Here is a 21,004-nt window from a genome sequence, read left to right on the forward strand (position 1 = left end):
AAGCCGAATAAACCCTTTCCTCCCCAACTTGCTTCTTGGTCATGATGTTTGTGCAGGAATAGAAACCCTGACTAAGACAGCATCTGAGAGCTCCTATCAAAACCCAGAGAGGGAGCGAGAGCCGGTCCAGCAGTTAAAAGCACTGGCTGCTCTTGTACAGCAGCTCACAGCTGCCTGTGACTCCAGTTCCACGGGAGCCAATAAATGCCTCCTGGCCTCCACCACAGGCACCGCACGCACATGCGGCACAGATACACACTCAGGGAGATACTCATACACGTAAAAGTGAATCCATCTCTAAAGAAAAAACACGCAAGAAGTGGGGCAGGGAGACAAAGGCTTGGCATTGTGCTTATTTCCAACCCGTCATTCCAGCTGAGATGTGCAAGCTCGGGTGGAATGAAGGCCAGGGGCGAATGCCAATTCTGCTTCCTTAGGCTGGGTAAAGCCACCTGGATGGCACGAGGCGTGCACTCTCCACTTTGCTCCCTGCTATAATTTATAGCCGGGCCAGGCCCGTAGTGGGTGCTCGGTAACTCTGACGGGGTGAATGAACGCGTCGGAGGGCGTTGCTCTCTGTGATAGTAGCACACTTGGAAGCCCAGCTTCTCACAGGACGAACTCCCCTGCTGAGAATCTAAGCTGAATCTTGTTTTTTTTTTTTTTTTTTTTCCCAGTTCCCCCAGTGAAGTGGTTCACCTGTGCTATTTCAGTCTCTTCTCCAAGTGAGTGTTCCGAGGTCCAAAATAGCAACTCTACCTTGACGGCACAAAACATATTTTCTGTGTCTGAGGATTTCTCGTCTCGCCTCCTACACACAGACAGACAGACTTCTTCTGCGCTTAGAAAAGGCGATGGAAATGGAAAAGGGAAGGGAAGGATCCAGAAGGCCTTTCGTGACTAAGTGCTTCCAGAGATGTCCGGAGGACTGCTGCTGTGGGGCCCCTCCCCACCAAGAAAGAACTGTTGGCCAGCTTCTAGGACCAGGAGACAGCTTCTTCAGGGACTGCCACAATGTCACACAAACTAACAAAAACAACAAAAGGAAACAAAACCACAGAGCCACATCTGCAGGCCCATACATACCCTTTCCAGACCACATCCACTAAGTGAGCAACAGAGAACTTAAATACTGTGGGCCAGTGAGATGATTCAGTGGGTAAAGGGCCCTTGCAGCCATGCCTGATGACCTGAGTTTGATCTCTGGTACCCATCTGTTATACCCTGCCTTCATGTTTGTGTCATGCGCACACACTGTCCTAGCCCTTGGTGCTGAAGATAGCCACTTCCCCCTCAGTCCCCGAGAATCTCTCTCTGTGCCATATTCTCTCTCCAAGCATAAATACCTCTTACTGCATAGGACAAGTGGAAAAGAACTGGTCCCTTCAGCCCTAAGCCCCTGGCAGCCATTCACAGCCGAGAGACTTGTTAGGGCCAGGGAACAGCTCTCTAGAACGTCTTTCTTTTCTTTCTTTCTTTCTTTCTTCTTTTTTTTTTTTTATTATATATAAGTACACTGTAGCTGTCTTCAGACACTCCAGAAGAGGGCATCAGATCTCATTATGGATGGTTGTGAGCCACCATGTGGTTGCTGGGATTTGAACTCAGGACCTTCGGAAGAGCAGTCAGTGCTCTTAACTGCTGAGCCACCTCTCCAGCCCTAGAAGGCCTTTCAAATGCTAGAGATGAACAGGATGCTGGGGAAGTCTAGAGCAGCGGTCCTCAACCCTCCCAACACTGCGACCCTTTAATACAGTTCTTCATGTTGTAGTGACCCCCCCAACCACAAAATTATTTTCATCGCTACTTCATAACTATAATTTTACTGCTGTTACGAATTGCAATGTAAATAGCTGATAGGCAAAATATCCTATTTGAGACTCCTGTGTAAGGGTCATTTGACCAGCCTCCCCCAAGGGGTTGTAACCCTCAGATTGAGGCCCTCTGGTGTAGAGGCAGATCTTAAGAACGTTACGACATGTTGGCTCAGGGAAGACCACGAGAAACTGCTGGTCTCTTGGCGGATCTCCTAAGTAATGCTTGACAAGTAGAAGACTTTCCAGCAAAGCAGGGGCTGCTCACCTCAGGAGCGTGCCATGCACAAAGTTAGTATTTTATTAAAGAATACTTAATTTCATTTTTAAATTAAACACACTCTTTTAAAAAAGATTTAACAATACTGCATAGAAACAAACTCAAAAGGAAGAAAATGTCCTTTAATGTCACTTACAGACAACTCAAAATAACAGCTGAAAGGGACTGGAAACACACAGGTTATTTGTATTTTAGTTACCGTGTTTGAGTTCTCAGGCACAGGCCTGTTGAGGTCAGAGGAGAATTTCTGGGATTTGGGTTTTGCCTTCGACTGTACTGAGGCAGGCAGGGTCTCTCCTGTTTCTGTTGCTACACGCTGCACGGTCTACTCAGTGGCCCATGAGCTTCCGGGCAATTCTCTTGTCTCCACCTCACATCTTGCCTCCCAAGTACTGGGATTACAGATCTACACCGTCCCATTTAAAGCTTGTTTGTTTTTGCTGTTATTCAACAGGATCTCTCTATGCAGCCCTAGCCGGCCGGGAACCCACACGTAGACCAGGCTGTCCTTGACTTCACAGAGCTGAGACCTGCCTCTGCCTCCCACAAGTCCTGGGGATCTAACTCAAGTTGTGAGAGTTGAGTGTACAGTTATCCCTTTTACTAGGTGAACCATCTCTCTGGGGATTTTTTTTTTTAGGGCTTTTGTTTTAATAATTTGGGTAATATTATTAAAAATAATTTTAATAATTTTGTTTTAATAATTTTGCTTTCCTGCCTAGGCACTGAAAACGTCTAAGTTCTTAAGTTTCAGTACTAATTTTATTATTACTGTATGTGATGATATGTATGGGGCTTATCAGCACACACACACATGTACACCCACCTGCACAAGTTTTTAAATTTATAACAGCACAATAACAAAATAGTAAGTGAATTTTGACATGGATTAGGACAGAATTTCTAACATTTCTGAAATGGCCCTAAGCCTACTTCTGCCATTTTATATTACATTTTATATTACATATTTCTCTCCCCTCTCTCTCTCTCTCTCTCTCTCTCTCTCTCTCTCTCTCTCTCTCTCTCTCTTTGTGTGTGTGTGTGTGTGTGTGTGTGTGTGTGTGTGTTTATTTCGAGACAAGGTCACGTTAGGTAGCCCTGGTTGACCTGGAACTCACTATGTAATGAACAGGCCGGTCTCAAACTCACAGAGATCCACCTGCTTCTCTTTCCCAAGTGCTGGAAGGAAAGGCAAAATCAAAATATTGATCAACTCTGAAAAATGTTGAAGATATTCTACATTCTGCAGTATCAAATATTCAGCCAGCATTTAACCTTTTAGATGTAAAAGAAAATAGCAACCTATATCATTCGTATATGAAGTTTCTTTCATCTTTAATAAATGGTAAAATTACATGTACCCAAAGGATTATTTAAAATAAATTTTTGATTATCAGTAAGATGTTCAGTTGGTATACTTATTTTACGTGCCTATGTACCTGGAGCTGTAAAAATATTTCTCAGGCAAAAAGAGGGCAGAGGGGAGACTGCTCAGGGAGCTTTGGTTTCAGCTGGTGCAGTGGCACACGACTGTCACCAGATTGCTCGGAGGTGGAAGCAGGACAATTAGGAGTTCAAAGCTGGCCTCAGCTACATTAGTAAGTTTGAGGCCAGCCTTTGCTACATGGAACCCTGTCTTAAACGAAACAGGAGCAGCAGGGACAGCAGCTCATACTGAAAGCTCATTTGTATCACCAGACACTGAAGGGAGAGCCTGCGATTCAACTGCAAACAGCACTGTGTCCTGGTGTTGTTCTCTGAGCTTAGAATAAAGGTCTGCTGGCTACTCCTCACCACTGTTACAAAATAAAGCCTAACAGGCTAGCGACAGCTTCCCTCTTCTAACCCGTGTCTGTGGATTTAGGCCTATTTAGAAGGCAGCCAATGTTCATGAACCAACTTAGATCGATTGATGTCAGCCCCAGGTTTTGTACATTCTCAGAGATGACTTTCCGCAAAATACTTATTGACCCATCTTCTCCCTGCTCAGCCCCCAAGAGCAAGCCATAGCCTCGTTTTGCAAATAACCCTGAGGAAAAGCTGATGTTCCCATGGCGACAGCTCAGTATCCCGGCTGGCTTTATAAGATGGAATACGTGTGAGGTTTGTAAATGATAAAGCAGATACCTACCTCAAAAGTGGCCACCAGGCGTCTACTTCTACTGAAGAACTCACATTATTGTATATATTTAAACTTCCTTTTTTTTTGTTCAGAATCCATGTGAGGTTTTGAAATGATAGAAAAGACATCTCAACTATAAATCAGACACCCGTCTCAACAAGGACCGCCTGAGGTGCCTAGCTGCATTGTGGAATTCATGCGGTTATTTTTAGAATTCTCTATGAAAAGAAGGTAATGCTTTGCGCATTTAGCAGTTTGTCTGTCTGTCATCCCAGCAGGCAGGCAGCAGCTGAGGAAAGAGGAGTGGGAGTTCAAGGCATCCTCAACCATGCAGGGAGCTAACGGCCTGTCTGGGCTACAAAGTAAGGAGCCGCCAAAAATTGGAACCTGTAAATCTGTAAAAAAAAAAAAAGTGTGGGCCCCTTAGCACCCACATATCTTCACCTGTCACCTCCGATAATTTCTGCCTTTCTATGGTTCCTGTGGAAGGAGACACAGCTGAGGGGTCAGAGAGAGGTGTGAAATAAAGTGGGTCCAGCTCACTTGAGCACTGAGTGGCAGCATTATGACAGGCCTGGCAACGAGCAGCTCACCAAGTGGGCAAGGTAAGAAAGGACTCGAAAGCAGCCTCTTTGACGAAGGATCCAGAAGAGCGTGCCCACACCAGCAGGAATGGATCCAAGAGGGAAGTGTGGGTTCCTGCGGTTGGACTCGGGCCAGCGGGGGTGTGGCAAATATCTTTACCCACTTAGTCAACTTTAATGGCCATATTGTTCTTATTTTAGAAGTTTAAAAGTAAAGAAAGAGAGAAGTTAGGGTCTAAGGATGGACCATGCTTTAGAACTACTGTTGAGGAGAAACAAAAAAACAAACAAAAAAAACCAACAAGAGTTCCCACCTCACAGACTATCCAGTGTGTTTTTTAGAGGCAGCTACCATACATAGGCAGGACTGCAGACCTGGAGGGACAGGTCACCATATGAATGGAGAAAAAATGCATATAGTATCCAATAAAAATGAGCAAATAAACATCCACATGTGTCTGTCAGAAGGAATAAAATTCAGCAATGAAATGTAATTACCCCATTCCTGAAAACACTATGTTAAGTAAAGAAGCCATACAGTATTTGGTTCCAGTGATGTGCAGTGTCCAGAACAGACAAACCCTTAGAGTGGTGGTTTCCGGGGCCTGGGGGAGGGGTGAGGAGCTACTGCTCAGAACGGGCCTGGAGATTTCCTCTAAAGTTCTAAGACTGTTTTGGAACTAAACGGAGGTAGTGGTTGTACAACATGGGCTCTATAAAGGGAGGCAGAGGCAGGCAGATTTCTGAGTTCGAGGCCAGCCTGGTCTACAGAGTGAGTTCCAGGACAGCCAGGGCTATACAGAGAAACCCTGTCTTGAAAAAGGAAAAAAAAAAAAAAAAAAAAAGAACATGCCACGGCACTGCACACTTACAGTGTTTAAAACTGGAGCCAACGTACACGCAGACATGTTCATACACACACACACAGACACAAGGCAACATAGAACAACAAGAAGCCACTTGGGGCATCAGGCAGAAAACGCTCTTACACTAACAGTCATAACTTCTGAGACCTGTCTCCTGCCAAGATTGCCAAACAAAGGAATTTCACCTGGCTCTACCTAACATACTCCTTCTAAAAGACAGGGTGGGGCTGGTGGCAGGGCTCAGGGGTGAAGGTGCTTGCTGAGCAAGACAGGGAAGGGCAGGTGGCAGGGCTTGGGGGGGAAGGTGCTTGCTGAGCAAGGCTGGCAAGCCTCAGAGTCTGCATAAGGGTGCAAGGAAAGACTCAACCATAGAGTTGTCCTCTGGTCTCCAAATGTGTGACGTGGAGTGCACAATTGTAGTCACATAAACACATCCTATACACACACACACACACACACACACACACACACACACACATGCACACACCATCATCACCATCAATCATCAGTTTAAAAGCTTAAAAGATAACGTACTTTGCATACTGATGCCAGATAAGCCCTAGGGCCAGGCACAATCTAAGTGATCCCTGCTGATGTCCCTCTTCTCACTTAAAATGACAAACCCCCCACACACGGAAAGGAAGACTTAAGGAAGAACTTCAGGGCTGGGCAGATGGCTTAGTGGGTGAAGGCATTTGCTACCAAGCCACATAAGAGATGAGAGAGGAAAACCGACTCCCTCAAATTGTCCCTTGACCTGCCTGGGTACTATGACACCTATGAGTCCACACACATAAACAATAAGTAAGTGGAATAACAGTTTTAACTTATGACTTAGCATATTTTTTTTTTTTGCCTGCATGGATATCTGTGCACCACACTCGTGCCTGATGCCCACAGAGGTCAGTTGGGAGCCACTGTGTGGGCACTGGGGACAGAACTTGTGAAAGAGCAACAAGTGCTCTAAACGGCTGAGCCACCTCTATAGTCCCCCCCCCCCCTTTAGGAAAGGATTGCCCGCACAGCAAGCTGCAGACACGGTTGGGGACTGTACTTCTGACCGAGCCGACCTCTTCCCAGAGGGCTGTAGACAAGCACAGGAACCTTCCAGCTGTCAGGTTCACCCCTCACACCTCTGGAGCGAGACACTTGCAGCCTCACGGGCAAGCATGGCAAACGGGACTTCTAGCTCCACTCCATACCCACGCCAGTCAAGTCCTGCTCATTGGCATCTCCTTCCACCATTGCCCCCCACCCGCTTCCTGCTTTCTAGAGACAGGGTCTCACGTAGCCCACGCTGGCCTTGAACTCACAATCTATGGGAGGATGACTTAAGCTCCTGATCCTCCTGCCTCCACCCCTCCAGCTTCAGAATTTCTTCACCGCCTTTTATTTTTTTAAGAGAATAAAAGGGACATGCGCTACAAAACCACTGTCCCAGGAGGCAGGGATTCCTCTGATTCAAAACAGCCTTGTTCTAAAGCCTCTTGAGAATGTGGTTTAAAAATTCTGACAATGATTTATCCTGGGAATGTGAAAGGGACCAGCAGGAAGTGAGTGGTCCCCAAATAAAGGAGATGTCCCAGAGGAGAGCATCCTTCCCAGAGACTCCAGTAAGGATCTTGGGATGCGGACAGACTTTGGAATGTCTTGGGGTTTATAAGCAAATAAACATTTGAAACAGAAATAAATAAATAAATAAAACAAAAAAACAGTACACACCCCCGCACACACATCCGGGTAGCTGGGCTCAAACCCAGAGCTTCCTGCATCGGAGATGTGGGCTTTACCACTGAGCAACACTCACAGTCTACAAATACTGCCCTACATTCCTAGCTCACAGTTTTGTTTTGTGAAGAAGTTTCATCCTGAGCAGGGCACCAGCAGGGCACAGGCTCTAAGGCATAGGCACTGCTCTCGCCTCTGTGGGAAGCCCCAGCTTGTCTCACCTGTAAGGTTTGGGTCTCAGAGGAAGGTCAGGATTCCACAAAAGCAAGGGTGAATTTTCCCAGTAAATGCCTAAAGAGGAATAATATGGCAAAGGAAAGCCACCTAGGCCTGGGTCAGAATTTACCTAACCCTCTCAACCCAGTCTTTGCTACTTGAATTTTAGAAGGAGACACTAAATATAGCATAGCAATACAACTGAAGTTCTTTATTTTAAAAATAGCATGTCTGCCAAAAACTGTAGCCCTGTCAGATAGTCCCTCTCCATCTTGCTTTTGTGGTACCAGAGACTAAACTGGAGGCCTCAGGCAAGCCAAGCAAACACTCTACCACTGACCAACAGTTAAAGTTCATTTATCTCGCAAACACTCTACCACTGACCTACAGCCAGAGTTCATTTATATCACCCCCCCCCCTTCGAGTTTCTCTGTGTAGCCCTGGCTGTCCTCGAACTCAGAAATTCGCCTGCCTCTCTCTGCCTCCGGAGTGCTGGGATTAAAGGTGTGTGCCGCCACGCCCGGTTATATCACTTTTCTAACGGAGGCTGGACTAATGCAAAAAGATGTAGATTTTTGTCCCCAACACTTAAAAAAAATTCACGTAGCTCTAGGAAGTGAAAAGTCATAATTTTATAGAAATAGTGCTAAGGTTCAGAGAGAGAACACAGCAAGAGTCAGAGTCAGACAAGCTCATAATCTTTACCGTGAGGTTGGCGGTGAACGGCTTTCTATATGTATACATGAATGTATGTATGGGATGGATAAATAAGTGACTGAGACAGGGTCCTCCTGTGTAGTCCAGGCTGGCCTAGGATGGGCTCAAACTTGGAAACCTCCTGATTTAGCCTCCCAAGCACTATGGTTACTAGTATTATAGGTGTGAGCTATCACATCTAGCTAAATTATTTTACGTGGGTGCTTTCCCCCATTCTTTGGAGTGTTTATATCAAGACAAGAGTGATCTGTAATCCTTCTTGGCTATTATAATCGCTTTTTTATACTGGGCCTGGCTCCTATCTAGTCCTTCCCCCACCCCACTTTGAGACAGGGTTTCTCTGTGTAGCCCTGGCTGTCTTAGAACTTGCTCCATAGACCAGGCTGGCCTCGAACTCAAAGATCCATCAGCCTCTGCCTCTCAAGTGCTAGAATTAAAGGTGTGTGCCACCACATCCTGGCTAGCATCACTTTTAATAATCTCCATAATCAGGGCTAGAGATATAGCTCAGTTGGTATAACACTTGTCTTACATGTTTAAGGCCCTAGATTTGATCCCCAGTTTAAAGAAAAAAAGGGGGTCGGGAGTGTCCACCACCAAAACTATCATGTTTTAGTTGACATTTACTCGTATTTTCTAAATAAAATACAAACAACAATGACCTAAAAGTTGCATAAGAACCAACTTTTTGGTTGTTTTAAAGGCAAGGCTTGTATATAGCTCAGTTTAGCCTTGAACTGGCCATTGTAGGCCTGGGTGGTCTCAAACTAACTGTGTAGCCAACGCTGGCCTACACATCCTGATCTCATGCTTCTGCCCCCATGTGCTGAGGTCACAGGCTCATGTCACCATGCCAGTCCTCATGTGCTGGGGTCACAGGCTCAAGTCACCATGCCAGTCCCCATGCTTTACAAGGAAGATGCTTTCAGAGTTGGAGCGTCTATTTTCTAACACCCAGCAAAATGCCTCTTTGAAGCATTAAGCACAAAGCCTTCTCAGTAGACAGCTAAGAGCTTTGAGATGCTCTGCCAAGAGCCAGGAGGTCTCCTCAGCCCCTTCGAGCGAGCGCGGAGTAAGGCACAAGGGATATAGTTTGTCCAGATGAGGTCGCAGCACAAGAGGACAGTACAACCTCCGTGCTCATCCTACAGATGGAGCTCACCATCTCCACCAGAGACGGACAAAGAACTGGGAGAAACAAAAGACAAAAGAAAAGCCAACCGAGACAGACTGAGCACCCAAGTCCTTCTCTTCCGGGCCTTGTGCCACCCTGGCTCCACATCCCAGATGCTGCAGACATTCCACAGAAAAGCCTTCTTCGGCTTCTATTTTTCATGAACCCAAGTTTCTCCCAAGCTGATCAAAGGAGTCTGCAGTGACCCTGCTTAAGTCAACTCACTTTGATTCTGTCCCAAGCCCAAGTGACATGACAAATGTTGGGACACTGTCCCCAGAGGATGCCGAACAGATCACTAGCTTTGCTGTGCTTCCATCTTCTGCCACAGGGTTGAGAGTGCTGTCACACAGAACTGTGGCAGGGATAGATCGCCACTGTCATCTCTGTGTGTGAGCACCAGAGCTGGGTGGCGTAGCATTTCCTCTATGATATGAAGAAAGTAGAGTAAAGCTATAATAAAAATCGGAAAGTCTCACGTAAACTCTGGACATGGTGACTTTCCCAGTACTTGGGAGGTGGCAGCAGGGGGACTGCTCTGAGTTTGAAGCCAGCCTCGACAACAGGCTCAGTTCCAGGCTACCGGTGATAGCCTGCTCTCATAAAACAAAAAGAAAAAAAAAAGTGTTTTCACCACACTGCTCCATTTTGATGAAAATGAAGTGCTGTGACTTTAAATTACTTGCTACTCACAGCCAGTGCTTGCAGGAGGGGAGTGAGCTTTTCCTCTGCAGTGTAAAACAATCACAAATGGCTAAAACTCCCAACGGCTGCTCAGGGGTCAGATGTGAGCAACATTTAGACTCAGTATTCATTTACAATCCACTCTGTTCCCATGTTTCAGAAGGGTTTCCGTCAGAGAAGTCGGCGACACACAACTCAGCAAGCAGGATGTGATGCACTCTCGTCAGAACTCACATTCCACAAATCAACACACACACACACACACACACACACACACACACACACACACACACACACACAACGTTCACAAGTCTGTCAGCAAAATGCTATGTCTTTACATTTAAAGAGGGTCCTCCTCAGAATCAACTCGTAACCCTCCCACAAAACCATAATCTTAGAATCTATCCTGAAAACCAACTTCAGTGAAAGAGGGGAAAAAAATCTTGGAATCAAAGCTGTGGAAGGGAGAAGATACTGGTTGGCTCTTCTCATTTAAATGCACTGCTGGGAGAGTATCGGTCGAATAAGAACCTTTCTAGCTGCTTCTAAGTGTGCTGCTTTCTAAGTGCTGCTCATGTGCGTGACGTGATCGTGGAACTGTCAGTTCACTCCGACCCTAAGTTCTATAGCCGTGTGCATCCCTGGAAGCAAAGATGAACGAGCCATCTCACGGGAGACAACTTCGTCACACAGAGCAGGTCAGAGTAGCCTCCGGGAACGCTGCAAGGACGGGGGATCCCAGCACCCCTGAGCCTCCTAAGAGTCCCCACTGAAGGGCCACTGACCTTCTGGTGACTTGTGACTTCGTCCCGCGTCCTCCCCAGCTCCTCGGCAAGTTTGACGTTCTCTTCCTGCAGTGCTGAAAGCTGCTGGGACTTGTGAGCTGCTGCCTGCTTTAGGGTTTCTCTGCAAGGACAGTGAGTGCACGGTTACCATAGAAACAAGACAAGCAAGGAAACTGTGGGAGACAACAGTTTCACAGCACTGCCGCCAGGAAAATAGATCTGTACCAACAGGAGACCGCTCTAGCTGCATGAAGGACAGGGCGCATGTCTTAACCTCTCAGAAAGAGATTGGCTGTCCACGATTATGACATTTTAAAATACCTAATGAACACTCTCTCTACCGTAATACCACCCACACCCCACCCAAAAGCAAATTTTGCTGTAAAAACAGATGACAAATGCCATGGTCAGTACAGCCTTCATCGACAGGAAAACTGGTTAGATAATTATCCTGAACCCCACTATGACGATGATGATTTTATTTTTAATCTATTTTTCTCTTGGAATAAAAACCCAGGGATCCCTCAGAGTCAGGTGCTACTGTGAAGCTGAGTTTATTTTTAGGACAATGGGAAGTAAAATGCCCAAAGGAATTTTTTTTTCTAAATAAATAGGAGTTAGTTGATGGTATTCTTTCTACAATGCTAATTGTTAATTAAAAGCAAATAAATATAACAGCTTGCCAGCTAACCAGCATCATGTGTGCCAATACAAACGATAAGGTAGATATATTTATCAGATATTTTCTTATTACTAAAAGTAACCCAGGAGATAAGGGAAAGAACTGTGTGAAGGAGTACCAGGAAGAGGTGGGACAGTAATCGGGATGTGAACCGAATAAATAAATTAGTGGGGAAAAAAAATAATAAATACATTTTTAAAAGATTAACCAAATATACATTCTGAACTATTATCACTTACATATGCCTGTTCAAAATATTTTTATTTAATCACTAGATTCTAGTTTTATGCCATGGAAGGTTTTGAAGCAATTTTGGATTTTAAGTAGGTCTATGATGGGTAAACTCTACTTAGCAAGCTGTCATATGTGGCTGGAGTCTGAATCCAGTCATCTGGGTAGGAATCCATCTGTCAATGCATGAACACATCTATTTTTAACTTCAATTGTCTAATGGGTGGCAGTGCTGGCATATTCGATTTTCTCAATTTTTAATTCTCCACCTACCTATAACATACTCTATGATGACCTCATGAAGATTTAGGGGAATAAATCCAAACAAAAACTCTCCTAGCACACTGAATTCGACTTTTTACAGAGATGAGTATTTAGTAAGTACAGAAATCCTGAACCCTGAAGGCAATGGTTTTAATTGTGGATCCATCAACCTATTTACCCATCCACACATACAGATAGCATCAGTTTTTGTCAACTTGACACAAACCTAGATATGCCCAAGAAGGGGAGCCCCACTGAAGAGCTGCCTCCATCAGACTGCTCTGCAGACGTGCAGTCTGTGGGGCATCTTACTAACTGTTGACTGACGTGGGGGGGGAAGGTCCCAGCCCACCTTGGGCAGCACCATCTCTGGGCAGGGGGGCCTAGGCTGTATAAGAGCAAAGCATGAGCCTTGAGAGCGAGCCAGTAAGCACTGTCCAGCATTGCTCTCTGCTCCGGTGCCTGCCTCGGGCCCTACTCTGGCTTCCCCCAGTGATGGACTGTACCTGTAAGCCAAATAAACCCTCTCTTCTGCAAGTTGTTTTTAGTTGTGGTATTTATCACAGCAATGGGAAAACAAACTAGAATGGATAAACACACACACACACACACACACACACACACACACACACACACACACACCACATATTAAATTCACTGACTGGCTAAAGTTCAGTAAGCCTTGACGAATCAGAAGATTTTTCTTACAATGAAGCCGTCATAAACGACAGTATTTCTCAGGCTGTCACGACCTTCAGGGAACAAGGTCTTGCTATGTTTTGAAGCTGATCTTGAACTTGGACTTGTCCTGCTTGGCCTCTGGGCCGGGATTGCAGTGTATGCTACCACATCTGGCAGCCAGCAGTGATGTTTGAGCTCCTCTTCTGCTTAGTTAAAAACATGTTCTTTCAGCCGGGCGTGGTGGCGCACGCCTTTAATCCCAGCGCTTGGGAGGCAGAGGCAGGCGGATTTCTGAGTTCCGGGCCAGCCTGGTCTACAGAGTGAGTTCCAGGACAGACAGGGCTATACAAACAAACAAACAAACAAACAAAACACTGTGAGCTGGAGGTGTGGATCAGTGATTTAGTGCTTGCTTAGTACAACCCACTAAAAAATACTGCAGTTAAAAAAAAAAAAATCAATCAAGAAACCATAAACACGGCCACTGGGGCTCAACAGGTAAAGCACTTGCCACGCAAGCCTGAGTCAGGGTTCAGGGTTCGAACCCCAGAACTCACGTTAAGGTAGAAGAAGAGAACTGACTCCACGGAGCTAGGTTCCACCTCAAATAGAAGAAACAAATATTTCCAACAACTGTAGTAACTGCGTGAGTGTGAGTTCGTTTGTGGGTACATATGCGAGTACCCACACATGGGAGGCCAGGCCTGCCCCCGTTGTCTTCCTCAACCACTTTCCTCAACCAACCACTTTCCACCTTACTCGATGAGACACGTTCTCTCACTGGGCCTGAGCTCCAGGACCTGCTAGAGTGGCACCAGCGAGGCCCAGGACTCTTCCTCTTGTTCCCTCGCCAGCACCAGCACCACGGGTGCCCCAGCCACACTGGCCTTTACAGGGGTGCTAGGGATCCAACAGCAAGTCCTCCTAGCCATTCTAACCAATCTTCAAGCTGCTTTTCTTTCAGGACATGGTATCTTAAAACAGAAAGTATTCCCTAGCTTAAAAATGAGAGACAGGGGCTGGTGAGATGGCTCAGTGGGTAAGAGCACCCGTCTGCTCTTCTGAAGGGCCAGAGTTCAAATCCCAGCAACCACATGGTGGCTCACAACCATCCATAATGAGATCTGATGCCCTCTTCTGNTGGGTCTGAATACAGCTACAGTGTACTTACATATAATAAATAAATAAATCTTTAAAAAAAAAAGAGACAGAATAAACACTGTTGATACTGACTTACATTTTGCTCATAAATTTATTAAGCTAAATACAGTCCAGAAAATTGGACTGTTCTGTCAGTTCTTCAAAGATAGAAAGTCACACAGCAATGGGAAACCACTTCATTGTGGCTCTCCTGCTGGAATTAGGAGCTGGCTAACTCAAATCAAGGACTCTCTTGAAGCAACTCAAGTAGGGAACATGGAGTTAATCTGGCACACATGCTGGTTTCCAGCTGTAAGAGCAGCGGCCATGGAAGGGAACTCCATGAGGAGGTGCAGCTCCTCTGGTCCCACTGTTTCTCTTGGTGGCATTGTTCTATCAGGTAAGGACAAACACCACAGCTCTGGAGAACATGGCTGCTGCTGTATGCCTACCACACACGCAGACACACACACACACACACACACACACACACACACACACACAGATACACACAGACACAGAAATACACACAGACACACATATACAGACACACATATACAGACACACACACACACACACTCACACACACACACACACACACACACACACACGCAGCTGTTCATGCTCTAGCTTTTGGCACTGAAGAATGCAACTCAGGAATGCACAACAACCCAGGAAGTACCATTCTAGTCACACAGCCCTTTGAGAGCAGACGTCCTTGCCTTGAAGAGTGGCCAAGCCTAGGGCAGAGGACAGAGAGTCACAGGCCAGGGCTTTTCACCAACCCCCCAACCCCCACCCCGCAGGCCTCCTTCCACCAGTTTCTATGCAAAGTTAAAATCTAGCCATGGGGTGCCTTGTCACTGACAGGAAGAGGGAATTTCCTCAGGCCTGGTGGGCGGCCTGGCACAGGACCTGCTTCTCTGTCATCTCAACAACATCCCTCAGGGAAGCATCAGAAGAAAGACAGGCCACCATTGCTATGACAGTGGCTGGCCCCACTGTCTCCTACTCCCATTCCTTCCACAGGCATGAGTCAGGATACTAAGAAAACAGGGGTGGGGTGGGGGTGCAACAGGTCTTCACTAGGCAGCACTAGCTGACCTGGAATTCACATTGATCCTCCTGCTGGTCTCCTGCTTTCTGGGATGACAAGCATGCACCCACATCCAGCTAAGAAGACCACCTCTCCCCGACTCCCGCTTCAGACTCAGTGCCCCACACATGCTCAGCACGCACTTTACAACCGCACTGAGCCAGAGTTTGTCTCTCTGTGGGTGTGGCACTAATTCTGCACCAACTGGGAAGGGTGATGGTGCAGGATTAGTGAGGACTCACCACACTGAGTGGGCAGACTACTGAAGGATGAGTCCCATGTAATCAGTGTGGAACGAGAATGCTAACTAAACATAAGGGCTCTCTCGGTTAGGTCCACTGTAGCTCTGCCCCCCACCACACCCCATCCCCCACTACTTAATGTGCCCAGAGAGCTCAGGAGAAACACTAGAGCAATGGAGACCTGTAACACAAATGAACTAAAGTCACCCCAGTGTCCCACGGTCAGGTAGCATAACTACTTGTGTCACAGAGGGAAAACCGCTTGAGTTCTTCTTGAGTCCACCCTCTCTGAATGGAACTAAAATGCTAGTTTCCCTTATGTTTGGTATGTATGTTCTTATTCGTGTGTGTGTGTGTGTGTGTGTGTGTGTGTGTGCGCGTGAGCACGTGTGCACATGTGGATGGAGGCTAGTGGACACTGGTGTCTGCCTCAGACACTCTCTGCTTCATGTTTGGAGACAAGAGTCTCTCCTGAACCTGGAGGTCACCGTTGCAGCTATGTTAAATGTTCAGCAAAGCCCAGGGACCCTCCTGGCTCTGCCCCGAAGCACCACCATACTCGTCTGTGTAAGTAGGTGCTCGGGATTTCAACTCAGCTGCTCATTTTTTTCCCCAGCAACCACTTAATAAATGCAGCTGTAGCCCAGGCTAGCCTGGAATTTACTATGTAGCCCAGGCTAGCCTGGACTTTACTATGTAGCCCAGGCTAGCCTGGAATTTACTATGTAGCCCAGGCTGGCCTCTAATTCACAGTAATTATCCTGTCTCAGACTCTTGAGTGCTTGAAATTATAGGCATGTGCCACCATGTCTGACTTTTTTTTTCTATTTAAAAAAAAGTTTTGAAAGATTCATTTTGATATTTTTAGTTAATTATTTTTGACACAGGATCTGTCTGTGTAGCCCTAGCTGTCCTGAAACTTGATAGGTAAACCAGGCTGGCCTTGAACTCAGAGATCCATCCACCTGCCTTAGCCTCCGAAGTGCTGGAATTTAAGGTGTGCACCACCATGTTGAGCTTTTGAAGTATTTGTTAATAAAAGGTCTTATGTTATGACCCTGTCTACATGTTATGGCCAGCTATCATGTAAACATCCAAATTTTACTCTAGCACATAACCAGCCATCTAGTTATAAAGTCACAGTGAACGCTATGTGTCGTGATTCAGCAGCCAGGCCAGCTCCCTTTGATCTTCAACTTAGCCGTGGTTCTAAGGGCGATTCCTGAATTCGCCTGTGGGGAATGCATTTTAGGAGACTGATAGACAACTATTTTCTAATCTTTTCAGATATTGCTCTTCTTTGAAAACGTAAAATTCCCCTCAGAAGAGACAAACTCACATTTCTTTCTTGAATTCTTCCATTTTTTGGTTCTCTACATTCAGAAGTTCTTTTGACTTGTTCAGCTCTTCCACAGTTTTCAAGTTGTTTTCCTTAAGTGTGTCCAACTTAAAAGACCAAGAGGGAAAAAAAAATGGATGAAATTATTTCATTTTTCAGTGACATGACTGGATAAATTATTCACAAAGATATGTATTTAAAAATAGATGACATTAGTCATTTGTAAGTGGCAGGGAGAGTCATCTGGGGAAGAGATAAAGATGACTCTCCTCCTCGTTCACTCATTTCCTGCACACCTGGCCAAAATGCCAACCTGAATTGCTAGTGTGTGTCAAGGCAGAAGCTTTCTTTAGTCGTGTGTGCTTCTGTTTGGTTGGTTACCTTGTCCCCCTCCCCAGGCTGGGGTTATCAGTGTACACTACCATGTCTGGCGTTGTTATTTTCTTTTAAAATTCTCAGTATTTCCACCCTGAGGTTGCCCTTCAAAACAGCCCATCTTTAAAAGGCAAGAAGCAGCCGTCAAACAGCATTAACAAGGATCAATCTTTGCAATCAAAATAAAACCCTTTCTCTCCTCACTGATCAGTAATATAGGAGATGATCTTTCCAATGTCAGTTCTAAACTTATAAAGCTTATTGATTTGAATCAACCATTTGTCAGCTGGGGGTAAACTGTTAATCCATCTGCAATTTCTATGAAGAGGAAGAAGCCGTGCTGTGAGAGTGAAGGGTCCTCACACACATTCCTCCCCCACACTGTCCTGGAGCCTTCTTAACGCCTGCCCTCTAGTGGGGAAGTCAGGCATTTCATGAATGGAATGAAATGAAACGGAATGATCAGGAGCTGGTGGCTGGAGTTCTGGGACCGGATGGAGCTTGTTCCGTCCATCCAGCATACAAGGCGTGATTCTGGAGGCGGGCTAGCAAGCCTGGGCTTTATATCCTTACGTCTTATAGCCAGAGGAGGGAGATGCCTCCCTTTGTCATATCATACACCACCAACCAGGAATCCACAAGTACCATGCTGATTTTAACATACCATATTCCTTTTAATGTCCTTCAATATCCTAGATGTATGACTGAAGGAAATAAAGCATTGTAATAGGGCCAAGAAACAGGTCGTCTACCTCGTGATCTGGTGATAACAGACTTCCTGAGGGAAGACCCAATTCTGCTGGGTCCCAGCCTCCAGGAAAATCTTCAAACCCTGGGCGTACTCTCTGTAAATTTCTATTTACCCACATTGCCTCCAAATGTCCATTTTGGAAGACCTGACCGTTAGCCTTGTATGAGGGGGCCTTGTTTTCACGTAGCTTTTCCACCTGGCAGTCCCTTCCTTTGAACTACTTTCTGAATGTCTTCTGTGCCTGTGACTTTAAAAAGCGCCTGAGGGCTGGTGAGATGGCTCAGCCGGTAAGAGCACCCAACTGCTCTTCCACAGGTCTTGAGTTCAAATCCCAGCAACCACATGGTGGCTCACAACCATCCACAATGAGATATGACTCCCTCTTCTGGTGTGTCTGAAGATAACTACAGTATACTTACATATAATAAATAAATAAATCTTAAAAAAAAAAAAAAAAGCGCCTGAAACTAACTATCTAAACCTTCACATCCCACTTCAGATAGCTTTTCAGGAAGGGTTTCTGTGAGCTGGGAAGATGGGCACAGGGTATCAGAGTCCAAAGGGAATGCTACTTGTCGACAGAACAGAAATAACGTGATGCCACAAATTTGTCCCAGCCCCAGAAATGATTCGCTCAAGAAGACATGAAAGGATGTAAATACTGAACCAAGCCAAGAAAATGCCTGCACAGGGGTAGGGAAATGGAAGTTGGCAGCTCCAAGTTAGAAGAAAGTCGAAGGGGAAACTGTGTAGGATAAAAATCAAGGATATAAAACTCACACAGTGCCACCACTAAGTAGTTATCTAAGACTGCCACGTATTAGGGCTCCCTCTTCATCCTTTGGCTTTTTCATTAGTTTTTAGGATCTCATGTAGCCCAGACCAGCCTTGAACTCCTAATTCTTCCACTGCCACTGCCCAAGGACTGGGTTTATAGGCATGCATCAGTGTCACCATGAATTCTTAAAGTTTAGTGCTACTAAGCAAGTCCTAGATTCACGGCACGGTGTACATTCAGGTCTAACACAGATCAAACCTTTTAAGTCCACACTTCAAAAATACTACTCCTGAGTTAAGTGACTGAATATGCACACACACACAGACACGCACACACACACACACACACACACACACACACACACGCGCGCGCGCACACACACACACACACACACACACATGCATGCACACACACAAATCTGATTACTTCATTCTGTAGTCTCGCATTTGTTTGCTTGGTGTCCTCCAGGGAGGCCAGCGTCTCTGTTTTCTCTTTGGTCATCTGTTCCATGATCTGCATGGCGTCTTCTGCAGTCTGAGCGGCCTAAGCACAAGGGGACACCGTGAGAAGACAGCACGGGCACCATCCGGGGAGTTCAGACTGTGCGGCCGAGGCTGCTCGCAGAGTCTGTGTGGCTGAGCAGCGCACACAAATCAGGGAGATCAAGGCGGGAGGCCCTCCCCATGGCATTTCTCATGAAGTCAACTCTGAACCCTTTCTACATTCTCTCCTCCCTCTCCACCTCCATCCAAGTTCCAAGTTCCACTGACAAGCATGCGCTCATCATTGTGACAGACTATCTGGCGATGATGCAGAACAACCCTAGAGAGTCGAATGAACGGCTCTTACACTGACTGCTGTAAGTACGGAAGATTTTCCTGGCTATCCCAGTTTGGGGCTTTTGAAGTCACTCAATTTAAGTGAAGAATTTTTCACACGATTATAAATTATTTGGGCAATTATGGCATAAGGCTCAAGTGTTTCATGAGAGACACTGAGTGGGAAAATCTATGAGAGAAATGGAGTAGTGGATATGACTGTGAATAAAAAAGATGTATGTCCAGTAATGTAAATTCTTAGCTACTAAGTATCAAAAATAATCATATGACTATTTAAGACATTTGATTACGATTTTATTTGGTGGGTCTGATGATGACGGTGAGAATTTGGTATTATACACGCTCTACCATCAGCCATGGGGATTTCAGAGGGCTCGTCCCCCTCCATAGGGACAGATGTGATGAATGAAATGACACAGGAGACTGTATTTCGGTCTGCTCAGTGTACACAGAGAAGCCTCCAGAAGAGAGTTTTCTTTGCAGGGATCAAAGCTTCTCCATAAATTAAAAATAAATTAAAAAATGCTTTTTTATTCACAGTTTTCAGGGGTTTTTTGAAATGAGAAGTGACTTCTACAATTAGACATTCAGTAATGAATCAACCTCTTAGGCTGTAATGAAAAGGTGGACATGGAGACAGACGACAGACAGACAGACAGACAGACAGACAGACAGACAGAGACACACATACACACACACACACACACACACACACATACACACGCACACACACAGAGCTAGCTTAGTTGAGTAGATTTCCCTAGGTTGCAATGAAGAGAAATCACCTAAGCCCCTAGTGTTAGTGCACAGTTAGTAAGTACTCTGGGTGCTCAGTACTCGAACCTCTCACTTTACCGTGAACGAATGAAGGGTCTCAAGCTCTCTAATTTTAAGGGTAAGCTTGCTCTTGTCTTTCCTCAGAGTCCGGTTCTCGCTTTGGGACTCTAGGAGGTTGGCTGAGATGTGGCTGTTGGTCTGGGCCAGCTGGCTAATCTCCTTCTGGAGGATGAAGTAGCTCTCTTCCAGCTTCTCCTTCTCCTTCAGCGCCTCTTCGCTTCTCAGTATCATCTCCTGTTTCTCGGCCAGGAGGTTCTTGTTGTCCTGGAGCACCTCGGCCCTCTCGGTCACGGCCACCTCGTGGTTCAGCCGCAGGTCATCCAGGATCTTGGTGAGGCAGCTGTGTAGCTCTTGCAGTTCCAACTTGGACTTGGAAAGGGCAGCGAAGTCGCTCTTGAGGGTCTCGATGTTGGCCGCGAGCTGAGCCGTCTCTGCACTCAGGAGCTCCTTTTCCTTAACGATCTCCTCCACCTTCTGCTCCGAGTTGGTCTTCTCTTGGGTAAGCATGCAGTTCTCAGTTTGGAGCTGCTCGCTGCACACCCTCAGCCGCTGGATCTCCTCCTCCAGGAGCACCACTCTCCCGTGAAGCTTGCTGTTCTCGTACAGAGAGGTCTCGCTCTCCTTGGCCCTGGCCTCCTTCTCCAGGATTAACGTCTGCTGGATCCCCCGAATCTCCTCGTTCAGCTTCTGACACTCCTCCTGCAGGTTCAGGCCGTCCCTCAGCAGCATGTTCTTCTCGCAGCAGCAGGTCTTCAGCTCAGCGTTCAAGTTCTCCTTCG

At 46.1% G+C, this 21,004-nt stretch overlaps 1 protein-coding gene across 1 annotated transcript in view; it reads right to left on the minus strand.

Annotated features, from left to right (window-relative positions):
- The window catches only part of Clip1 (CAP-Gly domain containing linker protein 1), an 80,884-nt gene that overhangs the window by 14,723 nt on the left and 45,157 nt on the right, over positions 1–21,004 (minus strand). The window contains exons 17-19 of the mRNA XM_029533866.1: positions 18,976–19,092; positions 16,646–16,752; positions 10,971–11,091 (exon numbers count right to left, since the gene is read on the minus strand). Of these exons, the coding sequence (XP_029389726.1) occupies positions 10,971–11,091; positions 16,646–16,752; positions 18,976–19,092 (345 nt within the window). The remainder of the gene's footprint in view (positions 1–10,970; positions 11,092–16,645; positions 16,753–18,975; positions 19,093–21,004) is intronic.

The sequence above is a fragment of the Mus pahari genome, chromosome 23 (assembly GCF_900095145.1).
Source record: "Mus pahari chromosome 23, PAHARI_EIJ_v1.1, whole genome shotgun sequence".
In the NCBI taxonomy this organism is placed as follows: Eukaryota; Metazoa; Chordata; class Mammalia; order Rodentia; family Muridae; genus Mus; species Mus pahari.